General features: G+C 38.0%; 1 protein-coding gene across 1 annotated transcript in view; it reads left to right on the forward strand.

Moving 5' to 3' along the window:
- Nucleotides 1-585: 585 nt before the first annotated feature.
- Nucleotides 586-22,961, forward strand: part of PDCL2 (phosducin like 2) — a gene marked incomplete at its 5' end in the record, with an annotated part of 29,385 nt that continues 7,009 nt past the window's right edge. The window contains 3 exons of the mRNA XM_021701689.1: nt 586-700; nt 1,249-1,339; nt 20,484-20,627. Coding sequence (XP_021557364.1) covers nt 586-700; nt 1,249-1,339; nt 20,484-20,627 — 350 coding nt within the window. The remainder of the gene's footprint in view (nt 701-1,248; nt 1,340-20,483; nt 20,628-22,961) is intronic.

A 22,961-nucleotide genomic window follows, 5' to 3' on the forward strand; every position in this document is an offset into this window, starting at 1 on the left:
AACTTCTGGAAAAGAAGCAAATAAAATATCAAAGTCTAATTTACAAGGAAAACAAGGTTAACTTTCATAGAAACAAACTATGATTAGACAGAATTTAAACTATGGAAAAATTCCTAGCCTCTTTTAACATTTAGCTTGGGAGTAAGAGCCCCTTGAAGCTATAAAGTTGAAAAGAGAAACATGTTCACATGGAGGTCTTAAATGCCTATGTAGAAAAACAAAACAGTATTTGTGCATGATGTGAATTGGTTTTGCCTTCTATAGTCATCAGAGAATTTTCCATGATTTATGAGTTTACTTCATTAATATTTGATATATGTGTTCCAAATTGATTTTTTATTAAACATTTCAAGGTAACTTTGAGGGTAGAGGCTGTATCCTATTTATTGAAGTATGTAGTACCACTAGTGCTGGGAAATGAGGAAAAAGTAGGCCACTTTGTTCTAGTCTTTGAAACTAATTATCTAGTTATCATAGAGCTCATGAACAATTGCATAATTAAAAATGCTATGTATCAATTTCACATACACATATTAAAATGCACAACTATGTTAATAGATTTTCTATTTTTTTTAATAGGATCCAAATGAAGATACAGAATGGAATGAAATTTTAAGAGATTTTGGCATTCTTCCTCCAAAAGAAGAGCCAAAAGATGAAATTGAAGAAATGGTTTTACGTTTACAGAAAGAAGCAATGGGTACAGTTATGCATTTAGTGGGCTGGATGAAGGAGATAATGATAGTGAAAATGTATTTCATAAACTTAGAGGGAGAAAGGACATTAGAAATCCCACCCATACTTTTGAAATTAGGGTACTGACACGTAAAAATTTTAACTGATGTGTTGAATGTCACAAGCTAGTTAGTAACAGAGCTGAAATGTCCTGGTATCTAACCTAGTGAGACTTTTCTCTGCCATATTCCTCTAGCTCATGATTACCTTCTATTCTGATTATGTAAATAGTATGTTTCATTTGTCAAGATTTTCAAGTACTTGGAAAATCTAAATTTATGGGGTCTAATTGATGTTCACATCTACTTTAAATGTAGCTTGGTAGTTCTGTGAACTTGGAGGGAAATTCACACTTTAAACAAACCTGAAGTAGTCAGCCACAGAATAGATTTATATATTGGAGAACCTGCAACATTAAAGATATTCTTTATCTCCATTTATCTATAAATTGTGACTATAAAGTAAAAAATGGTTTTTAAATAATTCAATTATCTAAAATTTATTTTGTTTTAGTTAAACCATATGAAAAGATGACTCTTGCACAGTTGAAGGAAGCTGAAGATGAATTTGATGAAGAAGATATGAGAGCTATTGAAATATATAGGTACAGTGATTTATTTGGGCAACTTATGAGTTTTTGAATGGAGAAGTATAAGAATGAAACAAAAAAAAGCCCTATTTTTGCCTACAGAATAGATTTTAAGAGAACAAAACTAGTTTTTAAGAACATTTTAGTTTTTTTAAAAGATTTTATTCATTTATTTGAGAGAGAGAGAGAGAGAAAGAGAATATGAGCAAGGGCGGTCAGAGGAAGAGGGAGAAGCAGACTCCCCAGTGAGCAGGGAGCCTGATGGTTCTTGATCCAAGGACCCTGGGATTATGACCTGAGCCGAAGGCAGATGCTTAACTGACTGAGCCACACGGGCACCCCAGGAACATTTTAGGTTTTTTTTTTTTAAGTAAGCTCTACACCCAACATGAGGTCTGAACTCACAACCCCAAGATCAAAAGTCACATGCTCGGGCGCCTGGGTGGCTCAGTTGGTTAAGCGACTGCCTTCGGCTCAGGTCATGATCCTGGAGTCCTGGGATAGAGTCTCACATCGGGCTCCCGGCTCAGCAGGGAGCCTGCTTCTCCCTCTGACCCTCTCCGCTCTCATGCTGTTTCTCTCTCTCTCTCTCTCAAGTAAATAAATAAATAAAATCTTTAAAAACAAAAACAAAAAACAAAAGTCACATGCTCTACCAACTGAACCAGTCAGGTGCTTTTAAGAACATTTTAAAGCCAACTCACTTTATATAAGGTGGAATATTTTTCTTGAATATTTTTGCCTTTGCTTAAGTAAAAAACTATCCAATAATATACAGTGGAACTTCATCAAGTTACATATAAGTAAAGTGGAAAATATCAATAAAAGACCAATAAGAGCCACAGATTTCCTTCTAAGATAATGTCTATCATATAATAAATAAATACCAGTCATAAATAAATTTCTTTCAGAAATTAAAACAAGTACGTATATTTCCCAACTTATCCTGATATTGAAGCCAGATAAATTTTAAAAACAGAATATCACAGAAAAATATCTCTTATGAACATAGGCACAAAATTTTTAAACAAAATATTAGCAAATTAGGGCCAGCAATTAAAAAAGAACAATACATCCTGATCAAATGAGATTGGCCCCAAGAATGCTTTGTTTTGACATGAAAATGAAAAAAAACCTAACAGTGAATTGAGTTAGAAGCAGCAATAGTCTGGTAGCATGAGTATACCTAGATCTTAGCTCTTGTTTTATAAATGCTATTCTTTAGTAACAGGAACCAGTGTTCTTTGGAGAACACTATGTGAGTTGAGTAATTACAATATGAGTCTGGAGCATCTTGTGGTACCAGAAAGTAAAGAAATACTAAAGAAAAAATGTCTTTTAAATGTATAGGAGCCAAACTAAAGATTGGAAAATCGCCAGAGTTGGAACAACTTGAACAACAAAATAATAATCATAATACTAAATGACAAAATAAATATCCAGGAGTCCCTAGTGATATAAATCAATAACTTAATACATGAACAAATTCAGAGAAAGTAACACCTCTTCCTCACTGAAAATTCCAATATATAAGTGTTAGATGGGATGAGGAAAATAGAAAAATCACCATCAAGAGTGCCTGGGTGGCTCAGGTGGTTAAGTGTCTGCCTTTGGCTCAGGTCATGATCTCAGGGTCCTGGGATCAAGCCCCCCATCGGGCTCCCTGCTCAGTGGGGAGTCTGCTCCTCACTCTCTCTCTCCTTCTGCCTCTCCCCTCCGCCACTCGTGCTCTCTCTCTTTCTCACTCTCAAATAAATAAAATCTTAAAAAAAAAAAAAGAAAGAAAGAAAGGAAAGTCATCATCAAACACCAGAGTAATAATCTCCATGGGCCAGCCCTGCTGACAGATACTGAAATGAGTGGGGAAGCTTAAATAGAAACAAGATATTTTCATAATCTCAAAGTGTCTCCCTCAAAATATTTAGTAATTATAAGGGAGGAAATATTAAGTCTACAGTGTAGAGTTTTGGCAGACCCCATTTTATAGAAGTGACCAAGGTTAACACCACCAATAATATATATTGACATCAAGTAACTCCTGATATGATGCACCGAGGACACATTACCTATGTAGTATCCTTGTCAATAATTCATAATCTCTGTCAAATTATAAAAATACATGCAAGAAACCCAAATATGAGAGACTTTCAAAAAACAACTGAGTAGGTTGACATCAAGAAAGATGGCAGAGTAGAAAGCTCCAGGAATCCATCTGTCCACCTAGATAACTATTGTACTGGCAGAAACTGTCTCAAGCAACAGCTTTGGAACTCTGGAGTCTATTTGAACATTTGCAGCTTCTAAGATAAAGTTTAGCTGGTAAGTTGTCTTTAGTATTGGTTGATTTCAGTCCTCAGTGTGGTGATAGCTATCCATCCCTTATCCCCAGCCCCATGGTAGGCAACTGTTTGGACAGCAACCTGTGTTTCTGGCACAGCTTGCTGGAGCCAGAGTGGACAATAAAGACTTTGTCCTCAATATTATTTAATGTTCTGATTATGAATTGTTACTTCTGAGGTATAGGCACAAAGAGTGGTTGCCATGGTATCAACTTTCACTGGCTCAGGTGGCTTCCAGAAGATTTAAAGGAGCCATATCTGTTCATTTGTTTGTTTGTTTTTTGGACATTCAAGAACTACCAAATAAATGAGGGAATTTAAAAAGGCTTGGGAAAGATGAAAGCTCAGAAAAAGACCTGAGATGACCTTAATGCTTTTACCTCAGGCTGATCCCTGACACAGAGACACCATACGATAATAAAAGAAATCATAGGAGGAGGGGGTCTGATTTCTAGAGTTACCACATTATAAGAATCCAGTGTTCTTTTCAACAAAAAAAATCACAAGACATACAAAGAAACAGAAAAGTATGGCCCATTCAAAGAACAAAATAGATACAAAATATACCTGAGGAAGCCCAGATGTCAGACTTATTAGACAAAAACATTAAGCCAACTAAGTTAAAGTTGCTTAAAGAGCTAAAGGAAGACATGGACAAAGACAGGAAAGGATCATATGAACAAAGTGAGAATAGCAATAAAGAGATAGAAATTATAAAAAAGAATGAAAAAAATATTCTGAAACTAAAAAGTACAATAAAAATTGAAGTGAAATATATATGAGGGCTTCAAAAGCAGATTTGAACAAGCTGAAGAAAAAAATCAAATTTGAAGATAAGACAATTAAAATTATTGAGTCTGAGGAACAGAAGGTAAAAGAATGAAGAAAAGTGAAAAATCAAATTTGAAGATAAGACAATTGAAATTATTGAGTCTGAGGAACAGAAGGTAAAAGAATGAAGAAAAGTGAACAGAGCCTAATTGGCCTTATGATACACTAAATGAGCCAACTTATATAGTGTAAGAATCTCAGCAGAAGAAAAGAGAAAGAGCAGAGAGAATATTTGAAAAAATAATGTCTGAAAGCTTCCCAAATTTGAGAAGAGACATAAATCTGTAAATTCAAGATGCTCAATGAATTTCAGGTAGGATAAACTCAAAGAGACCCACACAAAGACACATCATAATCAACTATGAAAAAATAAAAACAGAAACTTGAAATCAGTGAGAGAGAAGCGACTTGTCACATATGAGGGACGTTTAATAAAAGTGTCATTCAATTTCTCATCAGAAATCTTGGAGGCCAGAAGGCAGCGAGTTGATATATTTTAAGTGCTGCAAAACAACAACAACAACAACAACAACACACACACAACTGTCAACTGAGAATTATTCATTTGGCAAAACTGTGCTATAAGAATAAAGGAGAAATGAAGATATTCCTAGATAAAAGCTAAGTGAGTTTGTTCCTACTAGAATTGCCCTAAAAAATTAGCTAAAGAGGTCCTTCATGCTGAAATTAAAGAGCACTAGACAGTAACTCAAAGCCTTCTGAAGAAGTAAGTAACATAGATAAAGATAACTACATAAGTAAATATAAAAGAATTACTCAACTTTGGTTCTTAACTCTATTTTTCCCTGTATGATTTAAAAGGCAATTATATAAAACAACAATTATAAGTTGATGTTAATGGACAGACAATATATAACAATGTAGTCTGTAACAATAACTGTATAAAAGGGGAAGGATAGAGGTGTATACCAGTAGAGTGTTTGTGTGGTATTCAAACTAAGTTGGTATTATTCGAGGTAGGTCCTTATAAGATATTAATTTTAATCCTTAAGGTAACCACTAAGAAAAAACTAAAAGAGTAAAAGAAAAGAAGCAAATTAAAATGGCACATTATAAAAATCAACTAAATACAAAAAGGAACAGTGATGGGAGAATTAAGGGGAAAAATGCACATAAGAAACACAAAAAAGAGTTAAATGGCAGAAGTAAGTCTGAAAGAGGGATCTTCATAGGTGGGGGCAGCCTAATTCCTTATCTGGTTGTTTTGCTAGTAGCTGTGTCATACAGCTGGCGATATGTTTTTCAAGATGTGTATCTTTTGAAATGGATACCTCAGCAATCAAAAGCTTAATGTCAGGCACTTACACTAAAATTAAGCTTCATGTCAGGCCCTTAACATTGCATAGTTTAAGTGTATTTTAAATTAATCCAATTGATCTCCAGTTAAGAGCAGAAATTGGCAAAATGAATACAAAGAAACATAATCCATGTCCTGAAAATCAAAGATATCTTGAGAAAGAACGAAGTTGGAGGACTCAAACTTCCTGATTTTAAAACTTACTACAGGGCGCCTGGGTGGCTCAGTTGGTTAAGCGACTGCCTTCGGCTCAGGTCATGATCCTGGAGTCCCGGGATCAAGTCCCGCATCAGGCTCCCTGCTCGGCAGGGAGTCTGCTTCTCCCTCTGACCCTCCTCCCTCTCATGTGCTTGCTCTCTCTCATTCTCTCTCTCAAATAAATAAATAAATAAATAAATAAATAAATAAATAAACTTACTACAAAGTGACAGTAATCAAAACAATGTAGCAGTGACATAAGGATAGACACACAGATGAATAATAGAATAGACTAGAATAGAAAGCCTAGAAAGAAACCCTCAAATATATAGTCAAATGATGTTCAACAAGGTGCCAAGACCATTTCATCTTTTCAAGAAATGATACTGGGAAAACTGGATTTCTACATGTAGAAGAATAAAGTTGGACTTCTACCTCATACGATAAACAAAAAATAAAGTGGATGAAAGACCTAAATGTAAGAATTAAAACTATAAAACTCCTTGAAGAAAACATGGAGGGGGAGCAATGTCCATGACATTGGATTTGGCAATGATTTCTTGGAAATGACACCAAAAGCACAGGCAACAAAGGAAAAAATAGATAAACTGGACTTTATCAAAATTGAAAACTTTTGTGCAAAGGACACTGTCAAGAGAGTGAAAAGATAACCCCCAGAATGGGAGAAAATATTTGCAAATTATATATATAATACGGGATTACTAACCAGAATATATAAAGAATTCCTAGAACTCAACAATAAAAGACAAATAACCCAATATTAAAACATGCAAAGGACTTAAATAGAAAATGGAAAATAAATGGAAAATAAGTACATGAAAAGATGATCAACTTAATTAGTCATTAGGGAAATGCAAATCAAAACCATGAGATTCCACTTTATTCTCACTAGGGTAGTTTTTTTTTTTTTTTAAGATTTTATTTATTTATTTGAGAGAGAGAGAATGAGAGAGAGCAAGCACATGAGAGGGGGGAGGGTCAAAGGGAGAAGCAGACTCCCCGCCGAGCAGGGACCCCCGACGCGGGACTTGATCCAGGGACTCCAGGATCATGACCTGAGCCGAAGGCAGTCGCTTAACCAATTGAGCCACCCAGGCGCCCTCACTAGGGTAGTTATAATAAAGAAGACAGACAATAAGAGTTAGTGAGCATGTGGAGAAATTGGAAACCTCAGACATTGCTGGTGGGAATGTAAAATGGTTCACTGCTTTGAAAAACAGTCTGGGGGGCGCCTGGGTGGCTCAGTCATTAAGCATCTGTCTTCGGCTCAGGTCATGGTCCCAGGGTCCTGGGATCAAGGCCTACATAGGGCTCCCTGCTCAGCAGGAAGCCTGCTTCTCCCTCTCCCACTCCCCCTGCTTGTGTTCCCTCTCTTGCTGTGTCTCTCTCTGTCAAATAAATAAAATCTTAAAAAAAAAAAAGAAAAACAGTCTGGAATTTCCTCAAATGTTAAACAGAATTACCACATGATCCAGAAATTACTCTGAGATAGATATGTATACAAAACTTGTACATGTACATGAATGTTCATAGCAGCATTATTTATAATAGCCCAAAAGTACAAAGAACGTGAATGTCCATCAACTAACTGGGTAGTAGATAAACAAAGTGTGGTGTATCAGTACAATGGAATTTTATTCAGCCATGTAAAGAATTGTGGCACTGATACATGCTACATGATTGAACCTTGAAAATACTATGCCAAGTGAAATTAACCAGTGACAGAAGGCCACATTTTATATGATTCCATTTATATGAAGTGTCCCAGGATAGGAAAATCTATAGAGACAGAAAGTAGATTATTAATTACTAGGGCCTATGATGGGGGAATAGGGAATAACTGCAGGTGGGATTTCTTTGGGGCAGTAAAAATATTCTAGAATTAGATAGTGGTGATGGATACACAACTTTCTGAATATTTTAAAAATCACTGAATTGGGAGCGCCTGGATGGCTCAGTCTGTTGAGCATCTGACTCTTGACTTTGGCTCAGATCATGGTCTTAGGATGGTGAGATGGAGCCCCATTTGGGGCTCTGCTCTGCGCTCAGTGGGGAGTCTTCTCCATCTCCCTCTCCCTCTGCCCTTTCCCCTGCTCGTGCTTTTTCTCTCTCTCTAAAATGAATCAATCAATATTTTATTTTATTTTTTTAAAAGATTTTTTATTTATTTTTTGACAGAGAGAGACACAGCGAGAGAGGGAACACAAGCAGGGGGAGTAGGAGAGGGAGAAGCAGGCTTCCCGCCAAGCAGGAGCCTGATGCGGGCCTCGATCCCAGGACTCTTGGTTCATGACCCGAGCCGAAGGCAGACGCTTAACGACTGAGCCACCCAGGCGCCCCAATCAATCTTTATTTTTAAAAAAAAATCACTGGGCGCCTGGGTGGCTCAGATGGTTAAAAAAAAAATCACTGACTTGTAAACTTTAAAGAGTTGAATTTTATTGTGCAGACATGCCTCACTTTATTGTACTTCACTTTATTGCATTTTGCAGATATTGTGCTTTCTACAAATTGGAAGTTTGTGGCAACCCTGTCTTGAGCAAGGCTTTGGTGCCATTTTTCTAAAGCATTTGCTCACTTCAGGGCTATCACATTTTTGTAATTCTCACAATATTTTAAGCTTTTTTATTACTATTAAATTTGTTATGGGATCTGTGTTCAGTGAGTATGACTCTCTGAAAGCTCAGATGATGGTTAGCATTTTTTTAGCAATAAAGTGTTTTTATTTGGTATTTGTATTTTATGAAGGTATGTACATTATTGTTTTTATTTTTATTTATTTTTTTAAGATAGGATTGGGATTTTTAAAAAGATTTTACTTATTTATTTGTTTGTTTATTTATTTGACAGAGAGAGAGAGAGTGAGTACAAGCAGGGGGAGGAGCAGAGGGAGAGGGAGAAGCAGGCTCCCCACTGAGTGCAGAGCAGAGCCCGAAGTGGGGCTCCATCTCACAACCCTAAGACTGTGATCTGTGTCAAAGTCAAGAGTTCAATCCCAGGACCTTGGGATCATGATCTGAGCTGAAGGCAGACATTTAACCAACTGAGCCACCCAGGTTCCCTACATTGTTGTTTTTAGACATAATGCTATTGCACTCATAACAGACTACAGATAGTGTAAACATAAATTTTATACACACTGGGAAACCAAAAAACTCATTTGACTCACCTTATTGTGATATTGGCTTTATTGCAATGGGCTGGAACCGAACTCACAATATCTTCAAGGCATGCTAATATATGAATTATATGGCAATTAAAATGTAAATATAATGGAGGAACTGAAATCTTCACATGACCACTCTGGAAAACAGTTTGACAGAAGGAAAGATGGCGGAGGAGTAGGGGACCCAATTTCAACTGGTCCCCGGAATTGAGCTGGATATCTACCAGACCACTCTGAGCACCCACGAAACCAGCCTGAGATGTAAGAAGATCTGGATCTCTACAAACAGAATATCTCAGGCGGTTGGTTTTGAGGTACTAAGTGAGGAGCCCTGATTCCGTGAGCAGATATCGGAGGATAAACGGCAGCGGGAGGGTGCCTGGCCATGGGGATCCTACACCGCCGGTGAGTGACAGCCTCACGCGCTGCAGATGGGGCACAGACTCGCAGACCAGTACTGGGGGGGAAAGGACTTTAGGACAGCCCCAGGGGCGGAAACCCAGAGCCCAGGGGTCACACGTGCGAACTGGGAGTGGCTGGCGGTTTTAGAAGCACAAAGGGCAGAGACGGCCCTGGCCTGGAGGCAGGACTGGGGGTGCTGCGGAGGGGCGCACAACCCAGGACGCTGCAGTTTATAGCAGCACGGATAGAAACGGAGATGGTGTGGCCTGGAGAGCTCACTGAAGAACAGACTGTGGTCTCTCTGCTCTGAGGCAGAGAGTTGGAAATGGTCTCTTCTGCTCTGACTCGTGGAAGAGACACGGAAAGCTGCCAGAGAACAAAAGCCCCCAAAACTGATTCCCGCTGAGCCCATCCCCCGCCACAGGGGGGCAGGGCAACTCCGCCCAAACAGGGTTGCCTGAGTAACAGCACGGCAGGCCCTGCCCCCAGAAGACAGGCTGGGAAAACAAGAGGCCAGCAACCCTAAGGTCCCAAGAAAACAGGTGCATCTTGCTTGGGTTCTGGTCAATAATTTGGACTCTATACATTCCCTCAAACACCCATCAACAGAATGACTAGGAGGAGGAGCCCCCAAAACAGAAAAGACTCAGAGATTATGACTTATGCTGCAGATTTACAAATGGATGCAGATATAACCAAGATGTCAGAGATGGAATTCAGGCTAGCAGTTGTGAAGACAATGGCTAGAATGGAGAAATCAATTAATGGCAACATAGAGTCTCTAAGGGCAGAAATGAAAGGTGAATTGGCAGAACTTAAAAATGCTATCAATGAGATCCGATCCAATCTAGGTAATCTAACGGCTAGGGTAAGTGAGGCAGAAGAGCGAATAAGCGACCTGGAAGACAATATAATAGATAAAAAGGGAAAAGAGGAGGCCAGGGAAAAACAACTCAGAATCCATGAAAATAGAATCAGAGAAATAAGTGACACCATGAAGCGTTCCAATGTCAGAATAATTGGAATCCCAGAGGGAGTGGAGAGAGAGAGAGGACTAGAAGATGTATTTGAGCAAATCGTAGCTGAGAACTTCCCTAAACTGGGGAATAAAACAAACATTCGAATCCTAGAGGCAGAGAGGACCCCTCCTAAGATCAAGGAAAACAGGCCAACACCCCGGCATGTAATAGTAAAACTTGCAAATCTTAGAACCAAGGAAACCATCTTAAGGGCAGTTAGGGGGAAGAGATTCCTTACGTACAGAGGGAGGAACATCAGAATAACGTCAGACCTATCCACAGAGACCTGGCAAGCCAGAAAGGCCTGGCAAGACACATTCAGGGTACTAAACAAGAAGAACATGCAGCCAAGAATACTTTATCCAGCAAGGCTGTCATTTAGAATGGATGGAGAGATGCAGAGCTTCTATGACCGGCAGAAACTGAAAAAATATGTGACCACTAAGCCAGCCCTGAAAGAAATATTAAGGGAGGTTCTATAAAAGGAGAAAGACCCCAGAGTGATCTACAACAGAAATTTATAGGGACAATCTATAAAAACAACGTCTTCACAGGCAACATGATGACAATTAATTCATATCTTTCAATAATCACTCTGAATGTGAATGGCCTAAACGCTCCCATAAAACGGCACAGGGTTGCAGATTGGACAAAAAGACAGGACCCATCCATATGCTGTCTACAAGAAACTCATTTTGAACCTAAAGATACATCCAGACTGAAAGTGAAGGGATGGAGATCTATCTTCCATGCCAGCGGACCTCAAAAGAAAGCTGGGGTAGCAATTCTTATATCAGACAAATTAGATTTTAAACTAAAGTCTGTAATAAGAGACACAGAAGGACACTATATCATTCTTAAAGGGTCTATCCAACAAGAAGATCTAACAACTGTAAATATCTATGCCCCCAACATGGGATCAGCCATCTACATAAGCCAACTGTTAACCAAAATAAAGAGTCATATTGATAACAATACGTTAATTGTAGGAGACCTCAATACTCCACTCTCAGCAATGGACAGATCATCGAAGCAGAAAATACAAGGAAACAAGAGCTCTGAATGATACACTGGACCAGATGGACCTCATAGACATTTACAGAACATTCCACCCTAAAACAATAGAATACTCATTCTTCTCGAGCGCACATGGAACTTTCTCCAGAATAGACCACATACTGGGTCACAAATCTGGTCTCAACCGATACCAAAAGATTGAGATTATTCCCTGCATATTCTCAGAGCACAATGCTTTAAAACTGGAACTCAGGGGCGCCTGAGTGACTCAGTCGTTGAGCGTCTGCCTTTGGCTCAGGTCATGATCCCAGGGTCCTGGGTTCAAGCCCCACATCGGGCTCCGTGCTCAGCCAGGAGCCTGCTTCTCCCTCTCCCACTCCCCCTGCTTGTGTTCCCTCTCTTGCTGTGTCTCTCTCTGTCAAATAAATAAAATCTTAAAAAAAAAAAAACTGGAACTCAATCACAAGAAAAAATTTGGCAGAAATTCAAACACTTGGAAGCTAAAGACCACTCTGCTCAAGAATGTTTGGATCAACCAGGAAATCAAAGAAGAACTTAAACAATTCATGGAAATCAATGAGAACGAAAACACTACGGTCCAAAACCTATGGGATACTGCAAAGGCTGTGCTGAGGGGGAAATACATAGCCATCCAAGCCTCACTCAAAAAAATAGAAAAATCCCGAATTCACCAACTAACTCTACACCTTAAAGAACTAGAGGAAGAGCAACAAACGATGCCTAAGCCATGCATTAGAAGAGAAATAATTAAACTTAGAGCAGAAATCAATGAATTAGAAACCAGAAACACAATAGATCAGATCAACGAAGGTTCTTTGAAAGAATTAATAAGATTGATAAACCACTGGCCAGACTTATCCAAAAGAAGAGAGAAAGGACCCGAATTAATAAAATTATGAATGAAAGGGGAGAGATCACGACCAACACCAAGGAAATAGAAACAATTATTAGAAATTATTATCAACAACTATACGCCAATAAACTGAGCAATCTGGATGAAATGGAGGCCTTCCTGGAAACCTATAAGCTGCCAAGACTGAAACAGGAAGAAATTGACAACCTGAATAGGCCAATAACCAGTAATGAGATTGAACCAGTGATCCAAAACCTCCCAAAAAACAAGAGTCCAGGGCCTGATGGATTCCCTGGGGAATTCTACCAAACATTCAAAGAAGAAATAATACCTATTCTACTGAAGCTGTTTCAAAAAATAGAAACAGAAGGAAAACTTCCAAACTTGTTCTATGAGGCCAGCATTACCTTAATCCCCAAACCAGGCAAAGACCCCATCAAAAAGGAGAATTTCAGACCGATATCCCTGATGAATATGGATTCCAAAATCCTCAACAAAATCCTAGCTAATAGGATCCAACAATACATTAAAAGGATCATCCACCATGACCAAGTGGGATTTATCCCCGGGATGCAAGGGTGGTTCAACATTCGCAAATCAATCAATGTGATAGAACACATTAATAAGAGGAGGGAGAAGAACCGTATGGTCCTCTCAATTGATGCAGAAAAAGCATTTGACAAAATGCAACATCCTTTCCTGATTAAAACTCTTCAGAGTATAGGGATAGGGGGACCATTCCTCAAGCTCATAAAATCCATCTATGAAAAACCCACAGCGAATATCATCCTCAATGGGAAAAAGTTGAGAGCCTTTCCCTTAAGATCAGGAACACGTCAAGGATGCCCACTCTCGCCACTATTGTTCAACATAGTACTAGAAGTCCTAGCAACAGCAATCAGACAACAAAAAGAAATAAAAGGTATTCAAATTGGCAAAGAAGAAGTCAAACTCTCTCTCTTCGCAGATGACATGATACTTTATGTGGAAAACCCAAAAGACTCCACCCCCAAATTACTAGAACTCATCCAGCAATTCAGTAATGTGGCAGGATACAAAATCAATGCACAGAAATCAGTTGCTTTCTTATACACTAACAACGCAACTGTAGAAAGAGAAATTAGAGAAACGATTCCATTTACAATAGCACCAAAAACCATAAGATACCTCGGAATAAACCAAACCAAAGTGGTAAAGGATCTATACTCTAGGAACTACAGAACACTCATGAAAGAAATTGAAGAAGACACAAAAAGTTGGGAAAATATTCCATGCTCACATATCAGAAGAATAAACATTGTTAAAATGTCTATGCTACCCAGAGCAATCTATACCTTCAATGCCATCTGGATCAAAATTTCAATGACATTTTTCAAAGTGCTGAAACAAACAATCCTAAAATTTGTATGGAATCAGAAAAGGCCCCCGAATCGCCAAGGAAATGTTGAGAAAGAAAAACAAAGCAGGGGGCATCACGTTGCCTGATTTCAAGCTATATTACAAAGCTGTGATCACCAAGACAGCATGGTACTGGCACAAAAACAGACATATAGAACAATGGAACAGAACAGAGAACCCAGATATGGACCCTCAGCTCTATGGTCAAATAATCTTTGACAAAGCAGGAAAAAACATGCAATGGAAAAAAGACAGTCTCTTCAATAAATGGTGCTGGGAAAATTGGACAGCCACATGCAGAAGAATGAAACTTGAACATTCTCTAACACCATTCACAAAGATAAACTCAAAGTGGATGAAAGACCTCAATGTGAGACAGGAATCCATCAAAATCCTAGAGGAGAACATAGGCAGTAACCTCTTTGACATGGCCCACAGAAACTTCTTTCAAGATACATCTCCAAAAACTAGTGAAACGAAAGCAAAAATGAACTTTTGGGACTTCACCAAGATAAAAAGCTTCTGCACAGCAAAGGAAACAGTCAACAAAACAAAGAGGCAACCCACAGAATGGGAGAAGATATTTGCAAATGACACTACAGAGAAAGGGCTGGTATCCAAGATCTATAAAGAACTTCTCAAACTCAACACCCAAAAAACAATCAAGTCAAAAAGTGGGCAGAAGAGATGAACAGACACTTCTCTGAAGAAGACATACAAATGGCTAACAGACACATGAAAAAATGTTCATCATCATTAGCCATCAGGGAAATCCAAATCAAAACCACACTGAGATACCACCTTACACCAGTTAGAATGGCAAAAATGGACAGGGAGAGAAACAACAAATGTTGGAGAGGTTGTGGAGAAAGGGGAACCCTCTTACACTGTTGGTGGGAATGCAAGTTGGTACAGCCACTTTGGAAAACAGTGTGGAGTTTCCTCAAAAATCTAAAAATAGAGCTACCCTATGACCCAGCAATTGCACTCCTGGGTATTTACCCTAAAGACACAGATGTAGTGTAAAGAAGGGCCATATGCACCCCAATGTTCACAGCAGCAATGTCTGCAATAGCCAAACTGTGGAAAGAGCTGAGATGCCCTTCAACAGATGAATGAATAAAGAAGATGTGGTCCATATATACAATGGAATATTACTCAGCCATCAGAAAAGATGAATACCCAACTTTTACGTCAACATGGATGGGACTGGAGGAGATTATGCTAAGTGAAATAAGTCAAGCAGAGAAAGTCAATTATCATACGGTTTCACTTATTTGTGGAACATAAGGAATAGCATGGAAGGTGTTAGGAGAAGGAAGGGAAAAATGAGGAGGGGGGAATCGGAGGGAGAGATGAACCATGAGAGACTATGGACTCTGAGAAACAAACAGGGTTTTAGAGGGGAGGGGGGAAGGAGGATTGGTTAGCCTGGTGATGGGTATTAAGGAGGGCACGTACTGCATGGAGCACTGGGTGTTATATGAAAACAATGGATCGTGGATCACTACATCAAAAACTAATGATGTATGGTGACTAACATAACATAATAAAATTTAAAAAAAACACACAAAAAACCAAAAAAAACAGTTTGACAATGTCTTACGAAGTTACATATACATTTAACATATAACCCAGCAATCACATTCCTGAGAGAATTGAAGATATATGTCAATACAAATAATTGTACATGAATATTCATAATAGCTAAATCAAAACAACCTAAAAGTCCATTGATATGATGAATACATGCGAAGTGAATGAATAAACAAATTGTTGTATATTCCTGAAATGGAATACTACTCTGTAAGAATAGAAAGCACACTACTGATATACACAATAACTTTGGTGAAATTCAAAAGCATTATACTAAATGAAAGAAGCCAGACCAAGAGAATATTTGATATATGAGCATATGCATCATTTAAAAATATGATTTTTTGAAGAAAATATAAATTTCCAAAACTGACTCAATAGGAGATAGAAAAGCATAAGAGAGAAGCTAGGCTGCTTCCTAAAATTTGTTCTCTAGGTGATTTTTCTCTATTTTCAAGGTACAGATAATCTCTATGTTTTTATAAAGATGGAAAGCTTACTAACTTATTGCATAAAACATTGTTATATTAATTGATACTGTAACCTGACTGTAACAATCAGACAAGACTCATAAGAAAGGAAATAAGACTCATGATTCTTAGGTTGGTTGGTCAAAATAATCACCCAAAATTGTTAATAAAAATGTATATTTCTCAGGCGCCTGGGTGGCTCAGTTGGTTAAGCAACTGCCTTCGTCTCAGGTCATGATCTCAGGGTCCTGGGATCGAGCCCCTCATCGGGCTCCCTGCTCAGCGGGAAGCCTGCTTCTCCCTTTCCCACTCCCCCTGCTTGTGTTCCCTCTCTCGCTGTCTCTATCAAATAAATAAATAAAATCTTTAAAAAAATAAATGTATATTTCTCATGTGAATTGACTTTTTGATAAGGCAACCAGCAAAATTCAGACTGTGGGAAACCTTGGACAAACAATCTGGTTTCCTTCAAAAACAAAGAAATTGCAAGGGCAAAAAATAGATGGAAAGGAATCTGCAGATTAAATGAGATTTAAGATATATAACAACCATTTTTATAAATCTAATTTGGATCCTCATTTGAATAAGCAAACTTTTAAAAATGGATACAGTACTCAATGCCACTGAACACTCGAAAATGGTTAACATGGTAAATTTTATGGATATTTTATGTATTTTAGAATAGGATTATTTGAAAAATATCTGAATATATTAAGGAATTACTGTTTTTGGTGTGATTGTGCCATGTGAGTTACATTTTTTAAAGTATCCTCATCTTTTGGAGATATGTAATGAAATATTTGCAGATGAAATTATATGCTGTCTTATATTTGCTTCAGAATAGCCCTTGAGGTGAGAAGATAATGGGGGTGTAGATGCAAGAAGATTGGCCATGTGTACATCTCGGGTCTCTTTACCTTGTATATGTTAGTAACTGTCCATAATATAAAGTTTAAAAATGCTCATTCCTGAGACCAGCACCAAGAGGTAATATTCAGTAAATTTGGGTTGGATCTCAGGAATATGCCCATCTGTGGAACCTGCTATACCTAAGTGATTAGAATGTCCACATGCCTTAACTTGAAAAACATTGCTTTAGACCAGTCTCGCTTTTGACACATAGATGCCAAAACCTTAAATACCACATTGGCAAATAACACAGTATATTAAAATAATCACATATAATGAATAATTAGTTATTCAAGGAATGCAAGGATTGTTCAAGGATAGCAGTCCTACTAATGTAATCGTTTGTGTCAGCAGAATTTATTGAGATGATTAATGGGCTCTTTTCGTTAGGTTCTCTTCATCACGTCAGAATCCTTTCCCTCAAGGCTTGGGGACTAGGGAGATAGAGTGAGTGATAGCATAGGAGATTTCAGGGCTGAGTCACAGAAATGCACATAACACTTTCACTCTTGTTCTATTGGCCACAATCCAAGCTCCTGGGCCTAATCCAGTTGCAAGGGAAGCTGGCTAATGTAGTCTTCCCGTGAACCCTGGAAGAGGAAAATACACCAGTGACCGCCCAACCAATCTCTGCCACAGAGATTAAAGAGAGATACTCCATGGGGAAGTTCTCTCACTCCCATATTCCATATCAAAACTCCAACTCTAACTGCCACCAACTTACGGCATTACTTTCATATCTCTGTTGTCACTTTGAATCTAAGGAAAAAGGAACCTGTAGCCTTTCAAAAGTTGTTATTAACAAGGGAAAATTCTGTAGTCATCCTGATAGTGGTGATTTAAAGCAAATTCCTCATTTACAGCCAAAAAAACCAACAAAAAATGTTAATACTTTTTTCTTTAAGTTTTTATTATTTATCCATTTATTTGATAGAGGAGAGAGAGAGAAAGCAGGGGAAGGAGGAGAGGGAGAAGCAGCCTCCCCACTGAGTAGGGAGCCCAATATGGGCTCGATCCCAGGACCCTGATATCATGACCTGAGCCAAAGGCAGACGCTTAACCAACTGAGCCATCCAGGGCACACTTAAGACTTTTTTTTAAAGCGGTTTTACATTCACAGCAAAACTGAGTGGAAGGTACAGAGATTTCCAATATACCTCCTGCCCCAGCACATGCATAGTCTCCCCCATTATCAACATCTCCCACCAGAGTGATAGATGTACTATAACTCATGATCCCACATCGATACATCATAATCATCCAAAGTCCAGAGTGTACATTACAATTCATCCTTAGTGTTGTATTTTCTATGAGCTTGGACAAATGCATGACATGTAACCATCATTATAGTATCATACAAAGTATTTTCACTGCCCTAAAAATTCTCTATGGTCTGCCTATTTGCCAGCCTCTGCCCCTCCCCCCATCCCTGGCAACCATAATCTTGTCTCCATAGTCCTGCCTTTTCCAGATTGTCATATAGTTGGGGTCATACAGCATGTAGCCTTCTCAGATTGGCTTCTTTCACTTAGTAATATGCATTTAAGGTTCCCCTGTGTCTTTTCATGGCTTGATAGCTCATTTCTTTTTAGCACTGACCAATACTACATTATCTGGATATACCACAGTTTATCCATTCACTTACTGAAGGACATCTTGATTCCTTCCCAGTTTTGGCAGTGATAAATATTAGAGCTGTTTTAAACACCTGTGTGCAAGTTTCTGTGTAGACATAGTTTTCACTCCTTTGAGTAAATACCAAGGAGCATGACAGCTGGATCATATGGTAAGAGTATGTTTAATTATACAAGAAAACTCCAAACTATCTTCCAAAAGGTGTACATTTTGTATTCCCACTGCAATGAATGAGAGTTCCTATTACTCCACATCCTCTCAATCATTTGGTGTCAGTGTTCTGGATTTTGGCCCTTTTAATAGATATGTAGTTGTCTCTTGTTTCAGTTCGCATTTCCCTGATGACATGGTTGTAGAGCATTTCTTCATACACTTATTTGTCATCAGTATATTCTTTGGTGAGTTGTCTGTTAAGGTCTTTGTCCCATTTCAAAGCAGGTTGTTTGTTTTCTTATTGTTGAGGTTTTAGAGTTATTTGTATATTTTGGGTAATAGTTCTTCACACAATATGTCTTCTGCAAATATTTTCTTCCGGTCTTTGCAAAGGAGATAGGTCCCTACAGACAACCGTTGCTTCAGTGGCTTTCTGATCCCCAGTGTAGGCTGATGGTAGGACACATTGAAACAGTAGGCCCAGATTCCCCAGTTCCTGGACTGCAGCAGAGAAAGCTCCTCCCTTGGCAGACCAGTTTTCAATGTTGTTTTGGGAGTCATTCCTGGTAGCTCAGGCTATAGTCTTCATTTTTACATCACGTGTGTTAAGCACTTAATCCCCCAGATTAAGCCTGTTTAAGATAGCTGGAGGGCTTTCTGTTTTTCTGACTGAATCCCAATTAATATGATTGCTAGGGGAAAAATGCTGGCCGTTGAACATGATGTCCCCTTCTGATGGCAAAACTAGGTGTGACTCTCCCTGCCCAACCCACTGAAATAACAAAGAAAACTGAGGAGAAGGTGCGAGAAGAGGAGGAAGAGAAGTGTTGACCATCACACTATTAAGTAATCACTCTTCTCTACCACTTCTCTTCCTGCAATAAATTTATAACAAGTAATTACACATATTTGCAAAGGCTTTGGACTGAAGCTCAGCTTAGCATGATAGTTAAGAGCATGTAAACAGGATAATAATAGTACTAACTTGATAAAGTTAAATTAATATAGTGCACTTAAAACAGTGCTTAGTACCATGGTAAGCACTCAATAAATATTAGCTATTATTATGTATATTCCATAGTAAGTGTTTAACCTGTGTATGAGAATTTGTTGGCTCAATGTCTAAATAAACTCTCTATAGCTATGATTAAGACCTAGTCTTAAATAAAAATAAATTTAAAAGTCAATAGCTGGGGCGCCTGGGTGGCTCAGTTGGTTAAGCATCTGCCTTTGGCTCAGGTCATGATCCCAGAGTCCTAGGATGGAGCCCTGCATAAGGCTCCCTGCTAAGCAGGGAGTCTGCTTCTTCCTCTGCCCCTCACCCTGCTTGTGCTCTCTCTCTCTCTCATTCTCTCTCTCAAATAAATAAAATATTACAACAACAAAAAGTCAATAGCTAACTCCTTATTCTTTGCAATACCTGTAACACAAATGCCCGTATGAAAAGAGAAATTGGGGGGCGCCTGTGTGGCTCAGTCGGTTAAGTGTCGGTCTTCAGCTCATGTCATGATCCCAGGTCTTGGGATGGAGCCCTGCGTCAGGCTCCCTGCTCAGCGGGGAGTCTGCTTCTCCCTCTCCCTCTGTCTCCTCCCTCCACCGCTTGTGCTCTCTCTCTCTCTCAAATAAATAAATAGAATCTTTAAAAAAAAAAGAAAAGAAATTGGCATTATAAGACCATTAATAGTTATTCTATCATTCTTTAAAGTCTCTGATATGTTCTAGCATTACATTCATTGCCCTAAATTGTTACTATATATAGGGATGACCTGAAGACTATGACAATTTTCTTTTTTTATTTCATTTTTTTAATTAGAGAAAAGCGGTTACAGGAATGGAAAGCTCTTAGGAAAAAACAAAAATTTGGGGAATTAAGAGAAATTTCTGGAAATCAGTACGTGAATGAAGTCACAAATGCAGAAAAAGATGTATCAGTTATAATTCATTTATACAGATCAAGGTAATTACCATCACATTTTTGCAAAATGTTAATATACTAATGTTTTAAGATATTTATGTCTGGTTTTGAGGTTTTATAAAGCATATAACAAAGATTATTCAAGAAAAGAAAGCATATACATATATATATACACACACACATACATATATACATATATAATGTTAAAAAATAGAATCCAACCAAGTAAATTTGAAGACCTAATTAGTTTTATTAAGTGATTAATGAATCAGGCAGCATCCTATCCAGGTAGAGGGGAGTTCCAAGGAGTTGTACAAAATGGAAGGTTTTTATAGCAAGGAGGGTGGGACAGGAAGTTATTAGTAAAAGAAAAGAAAGGATTATTCAGGCAAGGTCACCTTCTCTTAGTGGGGGGAATGGGAGGGGAGTTCTTATTAGATGGATCACCTCATCTTCCTTTGGGGAATGGAGAGCTCATGTGACAGATTACCTCATTTGGTACTGACCAGAAAATTCCAGATTGATTGGCTTAAAATATGACTCCTGGAGAGGTTGAAACTGTAATTAAGTCTTTGCTGTCCTGGGAGCAAGTAACTCCACCTTGGGCCTTGTGGCTTTCTTTTTAACATATACATACATGTAGAGAGTAATGGGCTTCAGGGATTAAGTTAGGTTTTTTATTATGTTTTCATGTCTAATTTAAAGAACTTGTCACACCTTTTAGAAAAATAGCATTCTTTCAGGGTGCCTGCCTGACTCAGTCAAAAGAGCATTCAACTCTTGATCTCAGGTTGTGAGTTCGAGCCCCATGTTGGGTGTAGAGATTACTTAAGTAAATAATCTTTAAAAAAAAAAAACCACTCTTTGGCCATTAATTTTTTTTAACTTATTATGGAAATTTCAAACATTCAAAAAAGTAGAAAGAATGATAAGATGAACACCCTAAATACTAGCTGGGTAGATTCAATAATGAACATTTTGCCACTTTTGTATGTTTTTATTTGTATGTAGCTATGTGCATGTGTATATATTTGCTGAATCATTTCAAAGTAAATTATACACAGCATAAACCTTTATTCCTGAGTACTTCAGCATGCATCTTCAAAATATAAGGGCATTTTTCTATATAACCATAATACTGTTTTCTCACCTAACAAAATTAGTAATAATTCCAAAATTAATAATAATTGACGAAGGATCCAGTCAAGGGTCATGCAGTGCATTTGGATAGATCATGTCTTTTAAGTCTCTTTTAACAGAACAATTCCCTTGTACTCCCCTGTGCTCCTAAAACAATTTATAGTGCCTACTTTACTAAGCATAACCCAAATGTCCCCAGACTTTACCAGCCTGGTATACGATAATTGGGTAGAGTGGACTTTTCCCCAACTCTGTGCCACAGACACACTGCAAGCTCCCAGGGTTTCACAAATCTCTCTAGCATTAGGTCCCAGCTACTCTGCCTGGGCTCCACGCCAGTCCAGGAACAGAGGCCATGCCAGTTTCCTCCTTGTGTTCATCTCGTTCTCTGAATAAAAAATTTCTTCTCTCTTCAGGTCCTCACAGAAACTCTGCACAGAGCAATTTATGCAAATTAGAGCCCTGCTGTTTACCAGCTCACCAGTTCCTCACACAAATTTTGAGAGGACACCATGTCCCATTAAAGAAGACATTACTGTTATTGTAACTAAAATGCTTGGAAACTAATTTTTGAGTAGTTTAAAGCCTTAAAAAGAATCATTTCCCATTTTTCCTATACTACTTATCTGGTTAAACCACTTGGTAAATGCTGCTGATTTTGGTTCCTCACAAGTAAGTATGAGAGACACTGACATTTACAATAATGGGATTTGTGTGTGAGAAATGTTGTATACTGAAGCGATTCACTGAATATCTTTTCTGGGACCCAGTGTGATTAGCAGAATAGATGTTGGTTCTGAATGCCCATATCACAGCACAAAATTAGTTACTTTAATGGTTATTTCTAGAGAAAGGATTAGGTTGGACAAATAATTTTCAAAAGTTCATGAAAGAGATCGAATGTGTTATAGTTTCAGCTAGGCTGTTTCAAACTCTCATTTCCTCTGATGGACTCAAAGAATAAGAATCTTCTAAATAATATTTTAAGTATTTGTGACCCCAGAAGATTTTTTGAGGGGCAATCAAAGATAGTTACCTAAAATATTCGTTTTCTTGACATTAAGAAAATGCATTTATGTGTTGGTATAAAACACACATTTTAAGAAAATTAATCTATAATTAAATTTATAAAACAGAAAATAATTACTTGTGTGACAAATAGTCCTTAGAAAAGTCTAGTTTTTAATAATGGATTGACTCATAACTTTTCATATTATAGAGTATAACTGTTAAATA

Source organism: Neomonachus schauinslandi, chromosome 2, assembly GCF_002201575.2.
Source record: "Neomonachus schauinslandi chromosome 2, ASM220157v2, whole genome shotgun sequence".
In the NCBI taxonomy this organism is placed as follows: domain Eukaryota; kingdom Metazoa; phylum Chordata; class Mammalia; order Carnivora; family Phocidae; genus Neomonachus; species Neomonachus schauinslandi.